The sequence below is a fragment of the Vidua macroura genome, chromosome 4 (genome assembly GCF_024509145.1).
Source record: "Vidua macroura isolate BioBank_ID:100142 chromosome 4, ASM2450914v1, whole genome shotgun sequence".
Lineage (NCBI taxonomy): Eukaryota > Metazoa > Chordata > Aves > Passeriformes > Viduidae > Vidua > Vidua macroura.
Genome location: NC_071574.1, coordinates 52,009,565 through 52,028,690, shown reverse-complemented (window position 1 = coordinate 52,028,690; position 19,126 = coordinate 52,009,565). Strand labels below are relative to the sequence as shown.

The 19,126-nt window shown below is 35.8% G+C and overlaps 1 protein-coding gene across 1 annotated transcript; it reads left to right on the top strand.

Moving 5' to 3' along the window:
- Positions 1–462: 462 nt before the first annotated feature.
- Positions 463–16,888, top strand: DTHD1 (death domain containing 1). The gene is made up of 11 exons (XM_053976677.1): positions 463–761; positions 3,737–3,791; positions 4,534–5,375; positions 7,255–7,582; positions 8,249–8,428; positions 9,230–9,474; positions 10,273–10,437; positions 10,991–11,280; positions 12,463–12,707; positions 15,968–16,025; positions 16,595–16,888. Exons 1-11 carry the CDS (start codon positions 463–465, stop codon positions 16,882–16,884), a joined length of 2,997 nt encoding a protein of 998 aa, XP_053832652.1. The 3' UTR covers positions 16,885–16,888.
- The last annotated feature ends 2,238 nt before the right edge of the window (positions 16,889–19,126 follow it).

Genomic DNA, 19,126 nt, shown 5'->3' with positions numbered 1-19,126 from the left:
TGACCTTAAAGGTCTCTTCCAACTTAGTGATTCTGTGTGTCTGTGTTTCATTGTTGGCGAGCATATAATTGTAAATAACCAATTAAACTTGATTTCTTAAGTACTAATCATTTGTAGCCACCGAAGTAAGAAATTGCTCAGATGTCCTGAAATTTTAAGTCACTGCTACATAACTGAATTACATAACCTCCCTTAAAGGTACATGGTGTACATTGGCATCTCCTGGCAATCCTTGCCTGTGGTTACAGAACAGCCACTCCTTCCTGTCACCTAGTAACTTTTTAATAGTCAACATCAACTCAGAGTTTCTCAGCTAGAGTTTGGTTTGTGGAATACAGTACTTTTAAAATTTCTGTTTAGGCTAGAAATGCTAAACAGTGTAGTAGCCTGAACCAAGGACAACAACTTGTAGAAGAGTTTGAGAAAAAAAAAAAAAAAATTGTAGCATATTCTGAACATAAAATGGATATAGCTGAAAGTAAGATTACACTTGCAGGGAAATCAGGACAAGTCCTAGGAAAAATCTCTTACCTGAACTTTCTAGCAAGAGACGTGCTTCTGAAAAGTGATCTGGATAAAGGAGGTTTGGAGGAGTATGTGCTTGGACTCACCTCTTTAGCAAAAGACCTGAGCAGATCTCTCAGCCAGCAGCTGGAGGATGTTACAGAAATTATTCAGGACACCTGCCACTTGCTGAATGCTCTCCATGATAAACACAAGGAATTGACTGGAAGTCCAGGCAAGTATGGAAAGACCTATCTGTAAGCAGGCACACTGGGTATATCAGATGCTGAGTTCTGCTGTCTGACGATGCTGGGGGACCTTAATTTTCATTTGTTAGTATTTCAGTGCTTGGTAATTCATTAGACCAAATTAATTCATATTCCCACAGTTGTATCACACGGGTTTTGAGTCCATTCCATGAGATTCAATATGAGACTCATAATTCTCATTATGTGACCAAAAAAAATTATTAAAGTAAAATTAACTAAACAGAATTGTTCAAAGTTTTATGTACACTATACATTAGTGGGATTATCTTGGCCAGACACCAGATGCCGACCCAGTTACTTACTACGCCCTCTTCAACAGAAAAAGGAAAGAAAATAAGATGGAAAAAAATCCTGAGTTGATGTAGAGAAAATCACTTGAAATTGCCATCATAGGCAAAATACACTTAATTTAGGGAACAAATTGATTTAACTTATTGTCAATTTAAATAGATTTGGATAGTGAGAAGCAAAAGCAAAGCACTGAAACAAGTCCTTTCCTCCACCCCTTCTTTTTTCCATGCTGAACTTCACTTCTTCATTCCTAATTCCTTTACCTCCTCACCTTCCTGAGGAGTGCAGGGCAATGGCAAATGAGGGCAGCAGTCTGTCTATAACAGTTCTCTGTACACTTCTTCCTTCTTATTCTTTTCCATGCTCCACTGTGGGTCCTTCCCATGGTCTGCAGTTCCTGTCAGGAAAAACTGAATTTTAAACAGACTGCAGTTCTTTCAAGGAATATCTATGTTCTATGGTCCTCCTCAGGCTGCAGTATATCTGCTCCAGTCTGGTCTCCCATGGGCTGCAAGGGAATCTCTGCCCCATGTCTGCAGTACTTTCTCTTCCTTCTTCTCTGACCTTGTTGTTTGCAGGGCCAGTTCGCACACTTTTTTCCTCAGTCCTCAATTTTCAACACATTAACAACATTTATCAAAGAAGAAGAGAAAACTAAAATTTCTATCTAAGGTCTATCAGCATTAAACCTCAAAAGAAGAGTATCCAACAGCCAAGGGAGGTGATTCTCCCTCTCTACTCCACCTTAATGAGTCCTCACCTGAAGTACTGCATAAAGGTCTGGAGTCTCCAGCACAAGGATGTGGACCTGTTGGAGCAGGTCCAGAGGAAGGCCATGAAGATGATCAGAGGGATCAGGGCATCTGTCCGTTTAAGAGAGATTGGGAGAGTTCAGGTTGTTCAGGCTGAAGAGGAGAAGGCTCTGGGGATACCTTGTTGCATCCTCCTAATTCTTAAAAGGGCCTTTTAAAAAAAGGAAGAGCAATTTTTTTTACATGGACACTATCACATATAATGCGAAAATAGGAGGGAACAGTTTTAAACTAAAAGAAGAGAGATTTAGATTAGATGTTAGGAAGAAATTCTTTACTTAGAGAGTAATGAGACACAGGAAGAGGGAGAAGTAGGCAGAGAACTTGTGGATGTCCCATTCCTGAAAGTGTTCAAGGCCAGGCTGGATGAGGCTTTGAGCAACCTGGTCTACTAGAAGGTGTCTCTGCCCATGACAAGAAGGAAGGTTGGAAAGAACCTTAAAGACCATCTCATTCCAAACCAAACCATTCTGTCATTCTATGATGATTCTATGATGCAAAGAGAGAGAAAGAAAGAGATTACAGACAGAAATGTTTAGCTATGCTTGTGGTTTTGAGTTTTAACCTACAGATTTATAAAGTTTGTAATAATAACAAAACATTTGGGTTTAAAAAGCCTCCTTCTAGGCTCCAAGCAGTCTAACTGTCCTGTTGGCCTCAGGGTTTATGTGATTTTTTAAAATTCTTCTTTTGTCAGGTTTCCAAGAATCATTTTCCTTCCAAAAAACTGCTATTCCTCACCTGAAAAATTCCCTTAAAACACTCAGCAAAGACATTTGGAGACAGTTGCATATAAATGATCTCTGTATTCTAAAGCTGTGTTATCAAACATCAGAAAAAGCACAGAAAACAAAGTGTTGGTAAAGAAATGGGGGAGGGGAAAACCACAAAAAAAGACTTACTTCATGGTTAACCTTGTAATTGAATGGAAAAAGTGTCTTTCCAGGTGACACAATTGGATAGTATATGCTTACAAGGCCATATCTTTTCTTGCCCATATTAGAAAAGTCACATTTACAGCATAGGAAAATGCCATTGTTTTGACTTACCCTCTTATCTTCAAATTTGATTTTAGGGAAGTTTAAAGGGCTGTAAAATTTGCTTGAGGATTTTTTTGTTTTGTATAGAAAATGCAAAATTCAGGGGGGAAATGTAAATTTTGTAGGTTTTGCCTAAGCTTGAACTTTGCCTTACATTGAAACTGGGAAGTGGTCTTTTACAACCTCTTCTGTAAACAAAGCTCTGTTATTTCCAATCCTTTTATTTCTCAGTCCTGTTAAACTGTCTAGAATTTCTTCACTACTGTAAAAGTGCCTGTGGAAAAACAGTAAAATAATATTTCTTTTTTGAAACTACCAGTGTAAACAATACTTTAAAAATATATTTGCTTCCTTTGTCTTTCATTTTTTTTCAAATATAGTCAAAGTCTAATAAGTAACTTGGAAACTGAGGAAGTATTAGAAAGGAATATTTTTCAAACCAAGTAAAATAAGAAAAAAATCTCTTCTGAGCTGTACTTTTTGTAGGTTTAAATTAATCAGATGTAAATAGAGATGAGAGGACTATCTAGATCACATAATATCACTCATTGATTATTTTCTAAGTTGAAAAACTTGAGGTATTTATTTGCGTCATATGACATTATTAAAAAAGTGAATGTTAAGTCAAAGGCTTCCTGTAAGACTTGTATCAGCCCTTTCTGTTTTCCTTTCCTTGTATTTGTACATTGGAAGTGGAGAGCACACCATACTGTATGGTACTATTATGTTATTTGTATTGACTTTCACGAGATTTAACGTGCAAAACAAAATTATCCAGGATCTCATGCAGCAAACACAAATAAGCAAAAAATTTTCCAAGGTTCGCAATATATCTAACTAGTGAAGATATTTCTCCAGTTATAGGGGCTGACAGCGTAAGATGCAGGGAGAGCTCTAAGTAATATATTTTATCTAGAATAATTTCTGAGAAAATATTCAAGATAAGAAAAATAAGGGATCATAAAATATGTAAGTTAAAATCTTACATGAATGGCACATGGTGATTTTGTGCTTTTTTTACATTCTTCTTCACAAAGTGGTTTTAATTACATGCAAGGGCAACCTTCACCATTCCTGTAACTGGGTATTACAAACTGCTGAGCTTGTATTATATGCGGGCTGGTGGTTTTGTCTTATCATCTATTCTTCATAACAAAAATTCAGAGCTTCTAAGGTCTGAATTTAAAATTAGGTCCACCTATAACAGCCTTGCTAGAGACCTATGCATTAGAATCTTACAGGATTCAATTTCAGGAAATATAATCTTTAGTTTTAAAGATCTTCCCAAATTGATTTGACTATATTTCATCAATACCATGCTTTGGACTGATTGTCATTAGGAATTTAGCTAGTGTCTGATCATTAGAAAAGTGTTCATTAGAGTTGCCAGAGTAAAATTTTGACAAACACACAGTTGTTCTTAGACAAGTACAAAAATGTACTTGTCTATGTTCATTTCTTTAGAAATTGACTTCACCTGAATAGCAATATATGCAAAAACATTAAAGCAAGCCAGAAAATAGAATGTGTTTTGTGTATTGAATGGTACTATGGGATTATATGGAATTCAATAAATATGTGTGTAAGAGTTCTCACCTTTTTGTTTAGCTTTCATAGCAAAATGTAATTGGTTATTTATTTTTTGCCTCAGAATACAATGGAGTTATAGATTATCTGCAGAAAGTGAAGGAGTATTTGATAAATACAAACTTACACCTTCAAGAGGCAGAAAATGAATTTTATGCCAAGAGCTGCAGACAAAATGGTGATTGTCAGAACCAGATTTGTGAAAATGCTTCTGGACAAACAGATGTGCGTTGTTCGGAAAGAGAAGCAACAGACTCTGTGCAAACATCTTCCAGTTCCAGTCAGCAATTCCAAAGAACTTCTTCTTTGAACAAGACAGAAAGTCAAAATGTTACTCAAACCCATACAAGTGAAATTAAAACTGTGGGAAAAATTGCATCCTTAGCTGTAAACAAATCTGCTCAAGAACAGGACACCAGCAGAGAATCTCCAATGAAAAAGGAAGATGGTGAACACCAGCTACTGATTGTCTCTTTTACAGAGAAAAAAGAGTGCAGTGGAAAGGATAAGCTTCATGGAGGTAGCTCTGTTACTGAAAAGTCTCCAGAACTGGCTTTTCAGGATGCTCTTACAAGAAGTGAGGAAGACATTCTGTCTGGGACATTGAAGGACATTTATGACAGAAGCATCACGAATCATTTTGAACAGGAGAAAAAGGAAGTAGTCAGGGACAATTTAAAAGGGCTAGAAAGTGAAGACCACAAACTGACAGAGAAAATGGAAGACAGTAAAATGGAAAAAAAAAAAGAGATTTTTAGAAATTACCTAAGTACCTTCACATCTTCAGCACAAACCTATGATCTTCCTGATGTGAATACTTCTGTGAGTGATTCAGAAGAAGTACAAAAATCTAGATATTGGATGAACAAAGAGTAAGCACATATTCTTCCCTTTTTTAGGAGCAGATGTACATAATTATTGCTTGTTAACTTATAAACATGTGTGAGTGCAGAAACTCAATATACATGTACTGAACAGATGCTGGTTGTGCACATAATAGCAGTTTACAATTTGAACACGTGCAATGAAGATCTTTCCCTTTGATCTAAAGTAAACCCTAAGTTTCTATTTGCATATTTTTTTTTTAATGCCAGAGAGGGACGGAGTCACAGCCAGTAAAGTCAGTAATCCTCAAATGTCATGGTTTGACGCTGGCGCAATGCCAGTGCCCCCATGAAAATGCACCTTCCCCAAATAAATGCTGTGAGATGCGATCAGGAACAGAGTAGAGCAGGCCCAAGCTTAATAACAAAGGGAAAACACTTTATTAAACTACTACTACTATAAAAGACACACACACTAAATCCAGAATGAAAACCTTCCAGAACACTCCTCCTTCCCCCACCCAATTTCCAACAAACCACAGTGAGACACCACCCGGGATTCCTGATCAAGTTGCCACACTTCAGATAATCAGTTCAGTCCATCAAGGGAGAGAGGAGTCTCTCTTACACCATAGACCCCCCCAGGAAACACAGTTGCCACCCTTCTGTGTTTCCATGTCACACTTGGCAATCTGCCGGTGTGACACTCTCCTTTCCATGTCACAGTGCTCTCACCACCGTGCATGGACAGACTGCTCATAGGGCTCTTTTAAGGATGCTTTGCCAAGGACCAAAAGAAACAACAGTTCAGCTTTTCATTTTGGGACCACAGTCCCCCCCATTTTCTTCCTCCCCTGGGGCTGAGTGTCTCAAGAACAGAGATCATCTTCTTCCTGAGGACAGAGGGCATCACCACACCCTCCTCAGCTTTTCTCTATTAACTCCATTCCTGTGCTGGTAGTTGCTGAAGCAGATCTCTTGGCTCACCATTGCATCCCTCTAAAAATGCAGTCTCTCTTGCAGGAGGAATTGGTTCAGTCTATGGCTAGCAAGAAAAGTCCAGCCAAAAGCTACGCCATCATCTCCTCTCACCTAAAAATTTCTTCTTCTGACATCTCAGGTCCCAGACTGTCTCTCTTCTCTTTCAAATAGAGGAGGAGTAACATTTTGCAAAGCCTTCATTTCCCAGTAAAGGGTTAAAAGTCTCGCACTCCCTGGATGGCTGAAATCTCTGCCCAGAACTCCAACTCCCACAGCTGGGCACCTTCAGCCCCGCTTCTCCTTCTCCTCTGACGGCAAATTCCAGATGCCATCAGGCTCTCTGTCTCTTTCCTTCTGGGGGTGGGCAGGGGGAACAAAGATATCTCCGTTTCTCTCCACCCTTCCATCCATGGCGGGGGGGCAGCCTACCTGGTTCCAGTCCTTCAGCCCCCTCGGCCTACCTTGACCAGGCCGCGTGGCTTCCCCTTCCCCACCCAGCCTGAGGCTGGGCATGGGAGAGTCTGCGCTCTCCGATGACCGGAACCAAAGAGAGAGTTCCCCTGGGAGTTCTTGCTTTTAACCCCCTGTGTTCTCAGAGGTGTGTCCATGCCTTCAGTGGTCACTCCAGGTGCCAATATCCAAAACTGACCACTGATTGGTTTGACCCCAACTTCCTGAAAAAATTCACTTCCATGTCAAACCACGACACTCAAGTTGTTGGATATTAGTAGGAAAGGACCACAATTCATCAGTTTTATAGTAATTTATAAGGTATTCTGAAACAGGCTAAACAGAAATTTTTTTATTATTTTCTCATTTATTCTTAAAAATATTTTTCTGAATTATATTCTTATGCTTTATTATAGCACATAATTACATTGAAGTATTTAATTAAAAATACAAGATGCTACCCCACTCAAAATACAAATACTTTTCTTTTTAATAGATTTCTAGTCAAAGGGAGTGGAAAAAACGCCCAGGAAATAGCCTGTTTTATTAAAGCCCCTGCAACAGTTCTGGAGAATCTGAAGTGTAATATACTCAATGACACTAGTTCCTTGGTGGTGGATGATTCTGAGGAGCTGGTCAGCAATGTCATTAGTATCGAATGTTATGATTATGAAAAACTACTTTTCCCTATCAACATTGCAATCCCATTTACATCATGCTTCAGAGGAAATTATCGGGAGATTATGGTGAAGGTGACAGATACCAACTTCCAGTCAAACTACTTAACTCCTATTTCTTTGCAAAGATACCAAGGAAACCATAAGGTGAGTAACTCTCATCAAAGCATTGTGAAAGCATCATCTGAGGTTCCCAGTTAAGTCTCTGTAGTTTTTCAAGTAAAGTTGGCATTATTAAATCATATTGCCCACTATGTGTGGTTAAACAGAACTTTTCTTTCTACTCTCCCAAGCACCAATACTATTTGAAAACTAGTATTTAATAACATTCTTTTTTTCACTTACAGTGTTAAGCAAATGCTTGATCCCACAATATTAATGGTTAAGAAATGTTTCATAATTATTGTAAATAAGCGCAATGCATTGCATTATCTGATAAAAGTAAAAATTAGGGGGAATTACTGTCCTTTTAGATCACAACAAAATAATACAGTTCCATGAGTATAAATAAGTACAAACTCTATATCAAATGAACACAGGATGGTTCTCTTTTCTTAAATGCAGAAGTGTTTTATTGGACCAGATTCATCATCCAGTTTATAAGTCTATTTCATTTCACTCCAGTCATACACTGGAATATTAATAACATCACATGATGACTAGAGATCACCAGGTACTTGGGCATACAGGTGGCAATAATATTCAATTTATTTTCATTTCATACTTTGCTCTATAGAGAATGTTGCCTTCTCAAACTGTGAAACACAGTTTCCTTTCCCTCCAATACTCTAACCTCACTTTCTTTTTATTCAGGAAAGCTTTGCAGAAGTGAAAATTTATCATCTGGGTGTTTTTTCTGTGTTGTCATGCTTAAAGAAGGAAACATTTACTGTTCCAAAGGTAGGACTCTTGCAAAAGCTGAATGTGGATTCTAGAATCTCTTTCTGTTACCACCCAGAAGCATTCAGTTCTCCAGCACCTATGCAGTTAAAGGTAAGATTGAAATATGTGATATTTGTTCCATAAACCTGTTATCTGATCAGTTCTGAAGTGGGTATGCTAATGATGTTAAAGTGCAATCTCTTCCAATATCAGAAGTCTACGAAAAGTGGTTGCAGCTTCACATCCTGTACATGCAGATTTCCTGTTAGCTTTGTTAAAACCACATGTCAGGGCTATCTTTAGCTAAAAAATATCTATCTACCTTTGTTTGATATAGTTCAGAAAATATAGTCATTTTCAATAAAGACGTGTCATCTCAAAACTTTAATTCCTTGGCCCAGTGGTCAAGTTAATGGAACCATTTCTCTCACCATTTCTCTCCTTGGTGCCAGCAAATGCAACAAAAGGTTTTTATTGTGTATTAGTCTTAGGCTGAGTATAGTCTCAAGTTGTGCTTCAGTTATGTTTCTCCCTTTCCCTATTAAAATGTTAATTTGGAAGTATGGAGAAATTAAATTATGAAAAGCTACATATTAGAAAAATGTCAGAAATTTTTCAAAATCTGAGGAAGCTCATGAGTTTCAAAACTTGAACTCACATCAGTAACAAAACAATATAAATATTTTAGGCAATAAAAGTTCCAGTTTTTGATTACTTTCAAGCATTTTTTCTGAGCTTTGTATAAAGTGCTGTTACTTGGGTAAGGTTCTTCTTGCGTTAAAGAGAGGAGTCTGACTCTTCTGTGATAGCCTAGCCAACTCCAAAAGATAAACCAATTAGTAAAAAAATACAGGCATGTAATGGAAGATTTATTTTTTGCAAGTTGATCATACAATTTCTTTCTATATTTAGATTCAGCCAATTGAGCCATCATTGGTTTCAGCATTGAAAGCAAGACATGATATGTATCACTCAGTGATATCTACTAGTGCACTGGTTCATGTCCAGCATCCTTCAGCCCAACCTTTCAACAGCTCAGTCACTATTACTTTACCCTGTCCTCCCAACCCAGACAAAAAAAGGCAAGGAGATGAGACAGAATATGCAAGAGCCATTAGTGCTACAGTAAAGAGGGTTGCTGCAGCATACCATCCTCGGTAAGAACCTGACTTCAAATTCACCATTTTTTAAAACATCAAGATCAATGAATTTTAATTGTTGTTGGTTTATAATTTCTTGTATTAGAAATGTATTTGTTCTTTAATATAGACTGCAATACCTATGAGCTTCATTAGGAACACTAGAGCAAAGTTTTCATGCTATAGTTTCACCAGAAAAATTAATACAGTATTTTATGGTTATTTTTTAAATATGCTGACCACTAGCAGGAGTCAGAATGAAGACTGTGAGGTTATTCGCCAAGAAATATTCAGGCATTTTCACCAAAGTCAGAAACTGAACACAAAGAATAGACATGACTTAAAGCTGCTGTGTTCATAACACACCAAGTTGATTTGAGTCTGACCTTTGAATTTTCTCATTTCTACTTCTACACATTCCAATAATTGCCTGAATCAAAATGCATGGCACAATGGTTTATGGTAGGTCAGTTTTATGCACTAGATAAAAGTCCAGATTTTTCCAAAGTATGCAGTACAATATTACTAAAATTTAGGCTTCTTGGCATGTCTTAAAAAAGCATTAAAACATGGAGACTCCTGAAAAAAAAATAATCTCTACATTTCAGCAGTATGGAGAATTGAAGAAAAAAATCTCTAAATAATTATATAATTCACATACTCTGGAGTATCTTTCCACATACAGATTTTAAGCAAGGTGGGTAAACAGAAAAAGTCATCAAGGACAGCAGAGGGGAAAACGGCTACAAACACAAGCTTACTCTTTCTGCAGAACTATTTTAATGTTATTTTTTCTATAATTATTTGGCTTTCCAGGGCTGTGAGCACTTCTGTGAGAAAAAGTGGGGACAATCTCAGTGGTACTTTGAAATTATTAGGTCATGGAAACAAAAAAGAGGGGTGGAAGGTGTTTGATGATGTTATTATCCAGAATGCACAGAACGGGCTTGTATCTTTCGAACTAAATGAGCATTTAGAAAGGTAATGTATGAGTAATTTAACAAAATTTTATTGACTAAAATAGTTAGTTCCATGTTTACAAATAAGTGGAAACTAGTAGTGTTAAGAAATCATCCATTTATAACCATTAACTTGCTCCTAGATTTGTTGCACATAATTACAAAAAAACCCTAACTTTTTCATTTATAGAATGTACAATATACATGTAGTACATAGAAACTTGAAACAGGAAATGCAGATATCAGTCTTAATTGGAAAATGTGATTTAGTTCTCTAACCAAAAAAACATATTTTTTTGAATTCTTATTATTAAATATTATCTTACTTTCATGTACAATTGATATGTATTTGAAATCATACCTACATAGTCAACATACTCTACACTACAAGCACAAACAAATTTCTACCTTTTCATGTGTTGGAAACAAGGATGAAAAGAAGGTAGCAAAAGTTCCCTTGGAAACGGAGCCCTATATTATTTTTAAGAATAAATTTTTAGCCGTTGATAAATTATTTAAAATAAAGCTTTTTGATTTAATTTTCTTTTTTTTTTTTTTTCTTCCCCGTAATTCAGCTTTGTGGTCATTCGCCTTGCATTCCTTTTGGAAAACAGGTATCTTCTCCTCTTTGCTCAGGCTCTGGAAGAAGCTCTCCATAGCACGATGGCTAATGTGATACTGTATCAGAAAAGAGAAAACCCATATAAAATAGTAGTTTTGCTGTCTGCATCCAAAGAATTGACCAATGAACTTCAAAATCTCCATGAGGAGGGTTATTTTGGTCCCCCAGAACCTACACAGCAGTTCCCATTAAGACAAGGAGAGCAGATTCATTTTATATTTAGAGGAAATATTTCTGCTTCAGGTAAGGGAATTAATTCATGCATCTGTATGAACACTATCAATTACCTCAGCTATTGAAAAATGCTGTATGGGAACACATGTAGATTGAAGTTACTCACAGTACATTTAGTTATTTCAGTGTTTTGTTTCTTGTCAAAGAAAGGTACGTGGACCTTAATAGGAAATTGCTCCAACTGTAAAGAAAATGTACTACCTGAACAAGCTCCTGAGTAATGTGCTTTAGGTGACCCTGCTTTGAGCAAGAGAGATGTCTTAAACCCCTGTGAATTCTGTGAAACCTGGTTCCTCAGAAACACGTGGTATTTTAAGAATTATTTTAATAGCACAGGTTTCTGTCTGCTGTTTTGTCTGAGTAAATTCACTTAGAGTGAGCAAGAAACCAAGGCAAAATATTGCCTGTTGTGAGTTGCACTGTGAATTGAGGTGATGAGGGAGAAAGTTATGCCATTTCTGTTAGGAGCCTAGAAAATTCCACGTTGTGGCTGCCACCATTCAGATTTGCTTAAAGGGAAAAGAGATAAGAAGCCTCTGAAAGGTTTTCACCCTAAATTGCATATGGTCTCTTCTGTCTGTTTTAGATTGAACATATAAATATGTTTTTGGCCCTCTGAACATTTTGTACATAAACTCTCCCATTGAAAACTGCATGTACCCTAAAGAAAGGAATATTCTTCAAAAAGAGAAGTCTCCAGCCCATGAGAAATGGGCTGCTCATATACACAAAGGACAGTGTCTACAGATGTATCAAATAAATGGATTTAGAAAACCTAAAAATGCATCTACCTCTCTGCTCCCATTCATTTTGTTGCTACAGATAGACATCCATCCTGAATAACCAGAAAGCATATACTTCTAATTCCATTCACAGCACCCCTTTATTTTTATTCTTCTCTATATTATATACATACCTCCTTTTCTGTTCCTTGATTTTTGACTTACAGCACTGCCTTCACCACTTACTCTTTAAGCCAGCTATTAAAGGGCTAAGAAAGCCAGCTACAAAGATATGCCTACTACAGAAACAGGCTGAACTCACATTTTCACTAAAGTAATAATAATGACAAAGAACAACCAAATGTTATGTAATTGCTTTTACTTGACTTATGCTAATGAATCATTTTAGATGTCGTGCATCTGAATGCAGGGTAAAAAAAAAATATTAATTTTATTATATGGACTGCAGAGAATGGAGAAGACTTCAGGAAAGTCTACAGACTGATTTTTCATTCACAAAGACAACCAAGGCTGGAGCTCCAAATTAAGGAAGTGGATGAATTTGGCAACCATAGTTCACCTCATTACAAAGGAACAGCAGTGTTTTATAAAATTACCAGAGAGATGATACCAAAGAAATGGGAACAAACCTTATCATATGATGAATATCAACACCAGTCTCCGCTGTGCAAATTAGCATTAACATTGCCAAAGGTGCGTTTCTCACTCGATAATATTAGAGACATTTCCCTTTCTGCCTTACCATATATTTATTAGAAAAAGGATCTTGGTATGATTTTTGATTTACAGATAAACACAGAAGTCACTGATGGATTTCTGGTGCATCATCAATGTACAAACATTCTCAGAATTTCTCTTAGCTGTAGGGAGGGACTCATATCCAAGTATAAGCACAGAAAAATTTCTAGCAGAAAATTTTCACCCATCCAGTCTCCCCAGCTGGAAGGGAGAAATTATTATGGCACTGTGAAATTATTACTGAAGTTTCAGGTGTATCATTCTTGTTTCATTATCTTGGGAACACAGAATTGCAAATTTTAGGATCATTAAATGGTTTGTGTAACCTGTCTTCCACTATCACCTGATTATCCTGTTATTCCTGATTAGCCTCTGCAGTACAGTCATGTGGGCAATCATCTCCATCTCTGGTGCAAGCTAATGCTATATAAATTAATCATTAATATTCCTACAATGAAATCTCATTGTAAACTTTTCAAAGAACCTATGTACCAGCACACTATACTGCACAAAATGCTGCCACTAAACTACTGCTATCAAAGTTGCCTACATTTTAATACCAAAATATCTACAGAAACATAATCTTGTCACCAGAGATTTAGGATTTAGTCTAAATCTCTGGTGACAAACAGTAGCATTTTTCTCTTTTGAATTTGTCTTCACACTTTTCTCATTTTTTTTTCCAGGTGATAGTTAAAAGAATCTGGAATGTCTGATTTTGGTTGTGACAAAGACAGATTAAATCTTTTTAAGGCAACCATTCTGACTACAACATTTTCACTCATTTCTGTAAAATTTCCATCTAAATTTCTTTTGTAAGGAAGGCAGTAACTGTACAGTCATAAGCCGTTTTATATACATATGTATATGCCCTCATTATCCACTTACAAATATATTGCTGACAGTGGTCAAAATAGTGTTTGTTTACTTTGAAAATATTCACATCAGTTTTTACTTTAAACAAAAGTAATCTGATTTTCACGAATGATTCCTATTTATGGTGCTTTCCTTTTCTCAGCAACAGAAAACACCTGTTCCTCTAACCTATTTTGTTCAACACAAGTCAGAGACAGTGCATAGGTTTTGATGTCAAATATGTGTGTGCATATCTACTGATTTCAAAGATTTTGTATTTATGTAACACAGTGGGCTAAGGAGGTAAAAGATTAATTTCTCCTTTTCTGTCTGTCCTGTTTGATATGCTACTAGAGTCTGGTCATGTCTGAGCGGTCCATTTGACAGAGCACATCAATGTTACTTGCTGGGAATGCTTTGCAAAAATAGATTGCTGTAATACATATAGACATTATGAAATTACTATTCTGCTGAAGTTTTATGTCTAATGACTGTCTAACAGCAGAATAGCATGTTATTCCCTGCTTCAGAAAGGCAGTTGCATGGCTAATTGAAGGGCCTTCCAGACTAGAAAACTGCTTTGACTGCTAGGAGTATTTTACTTAAGCTGTCAACCAGAATAGCAGGACCACACGCCACTGCAGCTGAACCATAGGTGAATTTAGCACTTCACCACAGACACTTAATCTTTAAAGGCAATTTACTGTATTAGATCTAATGCACTGTATATTATTACACTATTTTTAGGCAATACTAATTTTCAATTCTTATAATTTTTACTACTATTTTAACAGTGAGTAGCATAAAGTGGTTCAGATTAAAGTCAATGCATGGGTAATTGAGTTCATCTACAGTAACTCTGAAAATCTAATACAGACCTTTGAGGTGCTAAATTCTCATTAATGAATGAAAATAAGTTTAAATACAAATGCATCATTAAGCAAAGCCGGAGAAAGCTGAGTCTTGGAAGAAAAGCAATGCCGCCTTCTGGAAGAGCTCTATATTCCCTTTATTCTGAGAGCTTTTTAGCCATGTCATTCTATCTTCACACTGGGACACATCCAATGACAGAATTGCTGTAGAAGCATGCAAAACGAGGCAGATTCAGATCATAGAATAATGGAACAATTTGGGTTGGAAGGGTCCTTTAAAGGTCACCTAGTCCACCCTCCAAGGTCTCCAGAGAAGTACAGCACAGGATGGTTTTGCACTGCCATGCAGTGTGTCATGTGTGCATCCTGTGCGCACTGAAATCACCTCCCAGGACGACTGTGTACTGATGAAAAGTTGTTTCATTCACAATGGGCAATGGTTATGAATATATTGACCTTATAGCTGTGCAGCTCAGTACATTTGAGACACTCCAAATACTGGAAAATATTTACAGCCTGTGTTATAGAAGTGATTAAGATAAGCTCCATAATGCTCACTATATAAGAAAGAAAATAGTTACTTTTCCAGTCAGAGTTTCATGCTCTTAATTCCCAAATAAAAAACAGAAGATCAGTGAATAAACCTCAGGCAAATTTCCTTGGGAGAGCTGTGACTAAACACTGAGGTAATACAACTGAATGTGTGTGACAAAAGTAACATGGGCACGGAAAGAGGATAATTTCATTTTTGAAGAAAAAAAAGTTCTGAATTTCACTTCATACAAACTAATCTCTTTTTGTGCTCAGTGCTTATGTAAGTAATTTCTTGTTCTATAAGCAGTAGGAAACAACACTAAAGCCCAGAAGACTTTCGTCTTTCTCAGACATAGGTAAAACAGGACAAAGTATTTTTTCTTTCTCTCCAATGTTTAGAGGAAGAAAGAGGAAAATTTTCCTACTTTTTAATGGAACTTATCTTTTGAATTTTGATGATTTTTCATGATGATTTATTAAAAGCTATGTAAAATTAATAACTATAGCTATAAATACAGTGTGGTTACCTGCTCTAACAATAGCTAGTGCATACCTAAAAATTGTTCTTTTCCTTGAAAGGAAGACAAAGTTAATGCAGTATTCAAAATTAGAATCTGTAGCATCTACGAGGGTTCTTCTATACATTTATGGCATAATGCTATTAATCAAACATTTGTAAAATTACATGAAGGATGAAATTTTTGTAAGAGACAATAAACACCCATTTCATAGATGAAAATTTTATTAATTTATTTTAATAGCTATATACTGTTTTATACCTGCTGCTGGTGTTAATTGGTTTTTAATAATGACAAAAATATTCTATGTAAGTAGAACAAATTTTAAATGCTAAGAGTTAAATCCCCAAGATTTTACTGCAATCCACTCCCAAATCATATGCCTCACTTCTTACTCATCATCACTTCTCATTCCTCAACACATTTTCTTTAATAGCATGAAAAATTGATCCACCGTCCACGAAGTACAAAAAGAATTTTTTCTGATTCATCAGGTAAGAAAACAACCATTAAATTAATATCAATATAAAAAAGACCTATGCTTGCTATTTTTTTTTTTAATTCCAGGATTTGTTTCAGCTGTTACTGACACTTGAAAATGCTATATTCAGAAAGGAAATAGTTAATGTGTTAAGAGGTAATCAAAGGAAAAGAGATCTGTTTACCAGGAAATGCAACAGCTCTTGTAAGATACTGTTGTGGTGGGATGCTTTAACAGCATATAATTTTGTGTATAAGGAAATCCAGTTTGTACTGGAAAGCTCCAGTATAACTGATGAATCAGTTGCAGTAAATACTAAAACCCTTTTATTTTATTGCTAACTTTCCCCATTCACTTCCAAAAATTATAGATCATTGCTGAATCTGCTCTTGACTAAATTAAATTCATACTGCAGAGCAGTTACCAAAAAATGGCATTGGAAATAAGATGGGATGATGTTTCCACCAAAGTATAAAACACCTCTTATTTAGCTGGGGAGTTCACCCACTGAGCCTCCAGCTTTAAAAAGCTTTTCAAAAAAAAGAAAGATTTATTCTTACTTCACTAATTTTTGCCCTTCAGAGGCCCTGTGGGACAAGCTGATGTTCTGGCTTGCAGAAGAGCTTGCAGAAGATAATACATCATTGTTTGCTTTATGTTTACCTGTTCGACGGAGCATGCTTCAGCTTGTTAGGATGAAGTGCCCTGATAATTTAACACACCAGATCTATGAGCTGCTTTGCTGCTGGAAAAAGACTCTTCCAAAGTCGGCTGATAAACAGCAGCTCTTGTCTCGCTATTTGCAGAAGAGTGGCAGAAGTGATCTTTCAGAAGAACTTCGTTTAAAGTGGCAAAATAAGGTGTTCACCTGACAGAATCACTGGCAACTCACAGCCCAATTTCTCTTCTTTCTTGTTGAAGTGTATGAATATTTCCATGATACTTCTAGATAAACAAGTGACAGGGATATCAGTCAGGAGAAGACTATTTGTTAATTTGCAACCTCTTTACTAAAGCAAAGTATAATAGCTATGTCCTTGCTTGATAAAAATGAGCATTTCTTATATGGAAAATTCAGATATTGAAAATATAGATATGAATAATTACAGACTGATCTACATAGATTTCTGAGAACTTTAACTGTTTGCACATGTCATACGCAAACAACACAATATTTCTACATATCTTAAACATTAGAAATTATTCATTATATCAAAATCATATTAATAATTCCATAATATATGGATTACTCTATGTCCAGTTTTAATAACTACCAAGTTCTTCAGATTACAGCCTAATGTACAGACAGAGGTAACTACTTGTTACTTTCAGATTTGTTAGTAATTAATTCTGCTTTTATATTCTCCATTAATAATTTTCATCCTTGTGAATATCATACAAGATTTCACTCTTAGCTCATGTGAATATGTAATCTCTTTCCTGAATTTTTGAGATTTGTTGCCTCACTTTAAACTGTCATTGTAATGGAGTCTTTTAGGTTAGCATCTAATACAGAAAAATAACTATTTCTTCATAAAAAAATCTAAAATGTATGGCTTTGACATTTTGTTTGTTATACTAAGTTCTTGAAGGTACAGATAGTAAACCACAAGTATTTGTGCCATTACTTATTCATGTTTTCAATCTCTAAAAACTCATTTCTTTCCAAAATGCTTAATAGGACTAACCTGATTTTTAAGTCAGAGCAAAAGTAAAGTTGGTGTTCTCTAATGGTGTTTCTACTGAAATAATATTAAATTTACCATCTTCTGTTATTTACTTCTGTATTGCAATCCACCTCATAAAACACACCAAACATTTATCTAAACACTAAACTGATTTCTGTTAAAGGCAAAAAGTAGCTGGCAAGACTCAGTGAAAAACACTTCTGAGAGCAAGATGACTCCTTGGTAGTTACTCATATTGTGATTACACAGGCTGTCACATCTGTGTGACTTCCCTACTGCGTCAGAAATGTGAGACAGATGCATCTTTCTTCAAGTCCACCTGTGCACAATTAATTACTGTTATTCTTCTGATACCTATTCAATGCACCAATTATTTTCCTTTTTCACCTCTCCTTTAATCATATAATATAAAATCTAAATATTAAACTCAATCAAAACATTATTGATCTAAACTTTATTCATTTTTAGGCTATTTAAAAACCCGTATATCTTGCTGGCAAATTTTAATTGTGATACATAGTCTGTGTATTTTATTTATGGAGGACATATATTTGCAACATTTACAAATTGCTACTGTAAATGAGAAAATTGCATGGTAAAAGAAAAGAGGAATAGTATTAATTGGTTTTATTCCTCTAGTCACTAATGTCTCATCTTATGTTATTATCATATGATGTATGACATCATACGTTTTTAGATGTGTGACAAATCTACAGGTAATTTAACCCCTTCTCTGAGAATGAAACATAACAACCATCCTTCCTTTTTTTTTTTTTTTTTTTTTTTTTTTTTAAATAAAGAGGGTCTTTTAACTGTAAGCTGACTTCTTATTAGAGGAAAGAATTATCACACTTTTCCCAATGCTGAACACTTTTTGCCATCAGGCATTTGTCATAAGTGCCTTCTCTTAAGGACTGAATATTCACTTGCTAATTTATCAGATATCTTCAGTATGTATGTATATTAGGATCATGGTTCAATGCATGATGGTACAACAAACAATAATGGAAATATTGCTAAAAATCTGACTTCGTTTCTTCACTGAAATTAAAACTGTTTGATACAACTTCCAACATTCTGCCACGAGATGGCATCTTTGACTAACAAAAAATACATGCATGTAATATCATTTATTATGTCAGTCATGGGCTGATATGGCTCAAGTATTGATGTGGAAAGTCCAATTTCTTAACTACTATCAACACTGATCTTTGCTTTTCAGGCAATCAGATATTGTCTCCTAAATGAATGGGCTCCCTTAGATTTAAACTCTCCGAAGTGCAGGCAAAATATGGAAAAGAATGAGAACAAATGAGATAAATGTACTTCTGTGCTATCTGTTTTTATTGATGATAAAAAATATGGAGGACAAAAAGCAATATATGAGCTTTATGGCTTAGATTGTGTATGTTTTCTAACTCTAAAG

Bases quoted from the DNA above. Each gene is read 5' to 3' on its own strand.
- DTHD1 (XM_053976677.1), top strand. From the start codon at position 463: ATGGATATAGCTGAAAGTAAGATTACACTTGCAGGGAAATCAGGACAA. The intron at 762-3,736 runs GTAAGCAGGCAC...AAATTTTCCAAG, and splicing joins AAGTATGGAAAGACCTATCT to GTTCGCAATATATCTAACTA. The intron at 9,475-10,272 runs GTAAGAACCTGA...TTGGCTTTCCAG, and splicing joins GCTGCAGCATACCATCCTCG to GGCTGTGAGCACTTCTGTGA.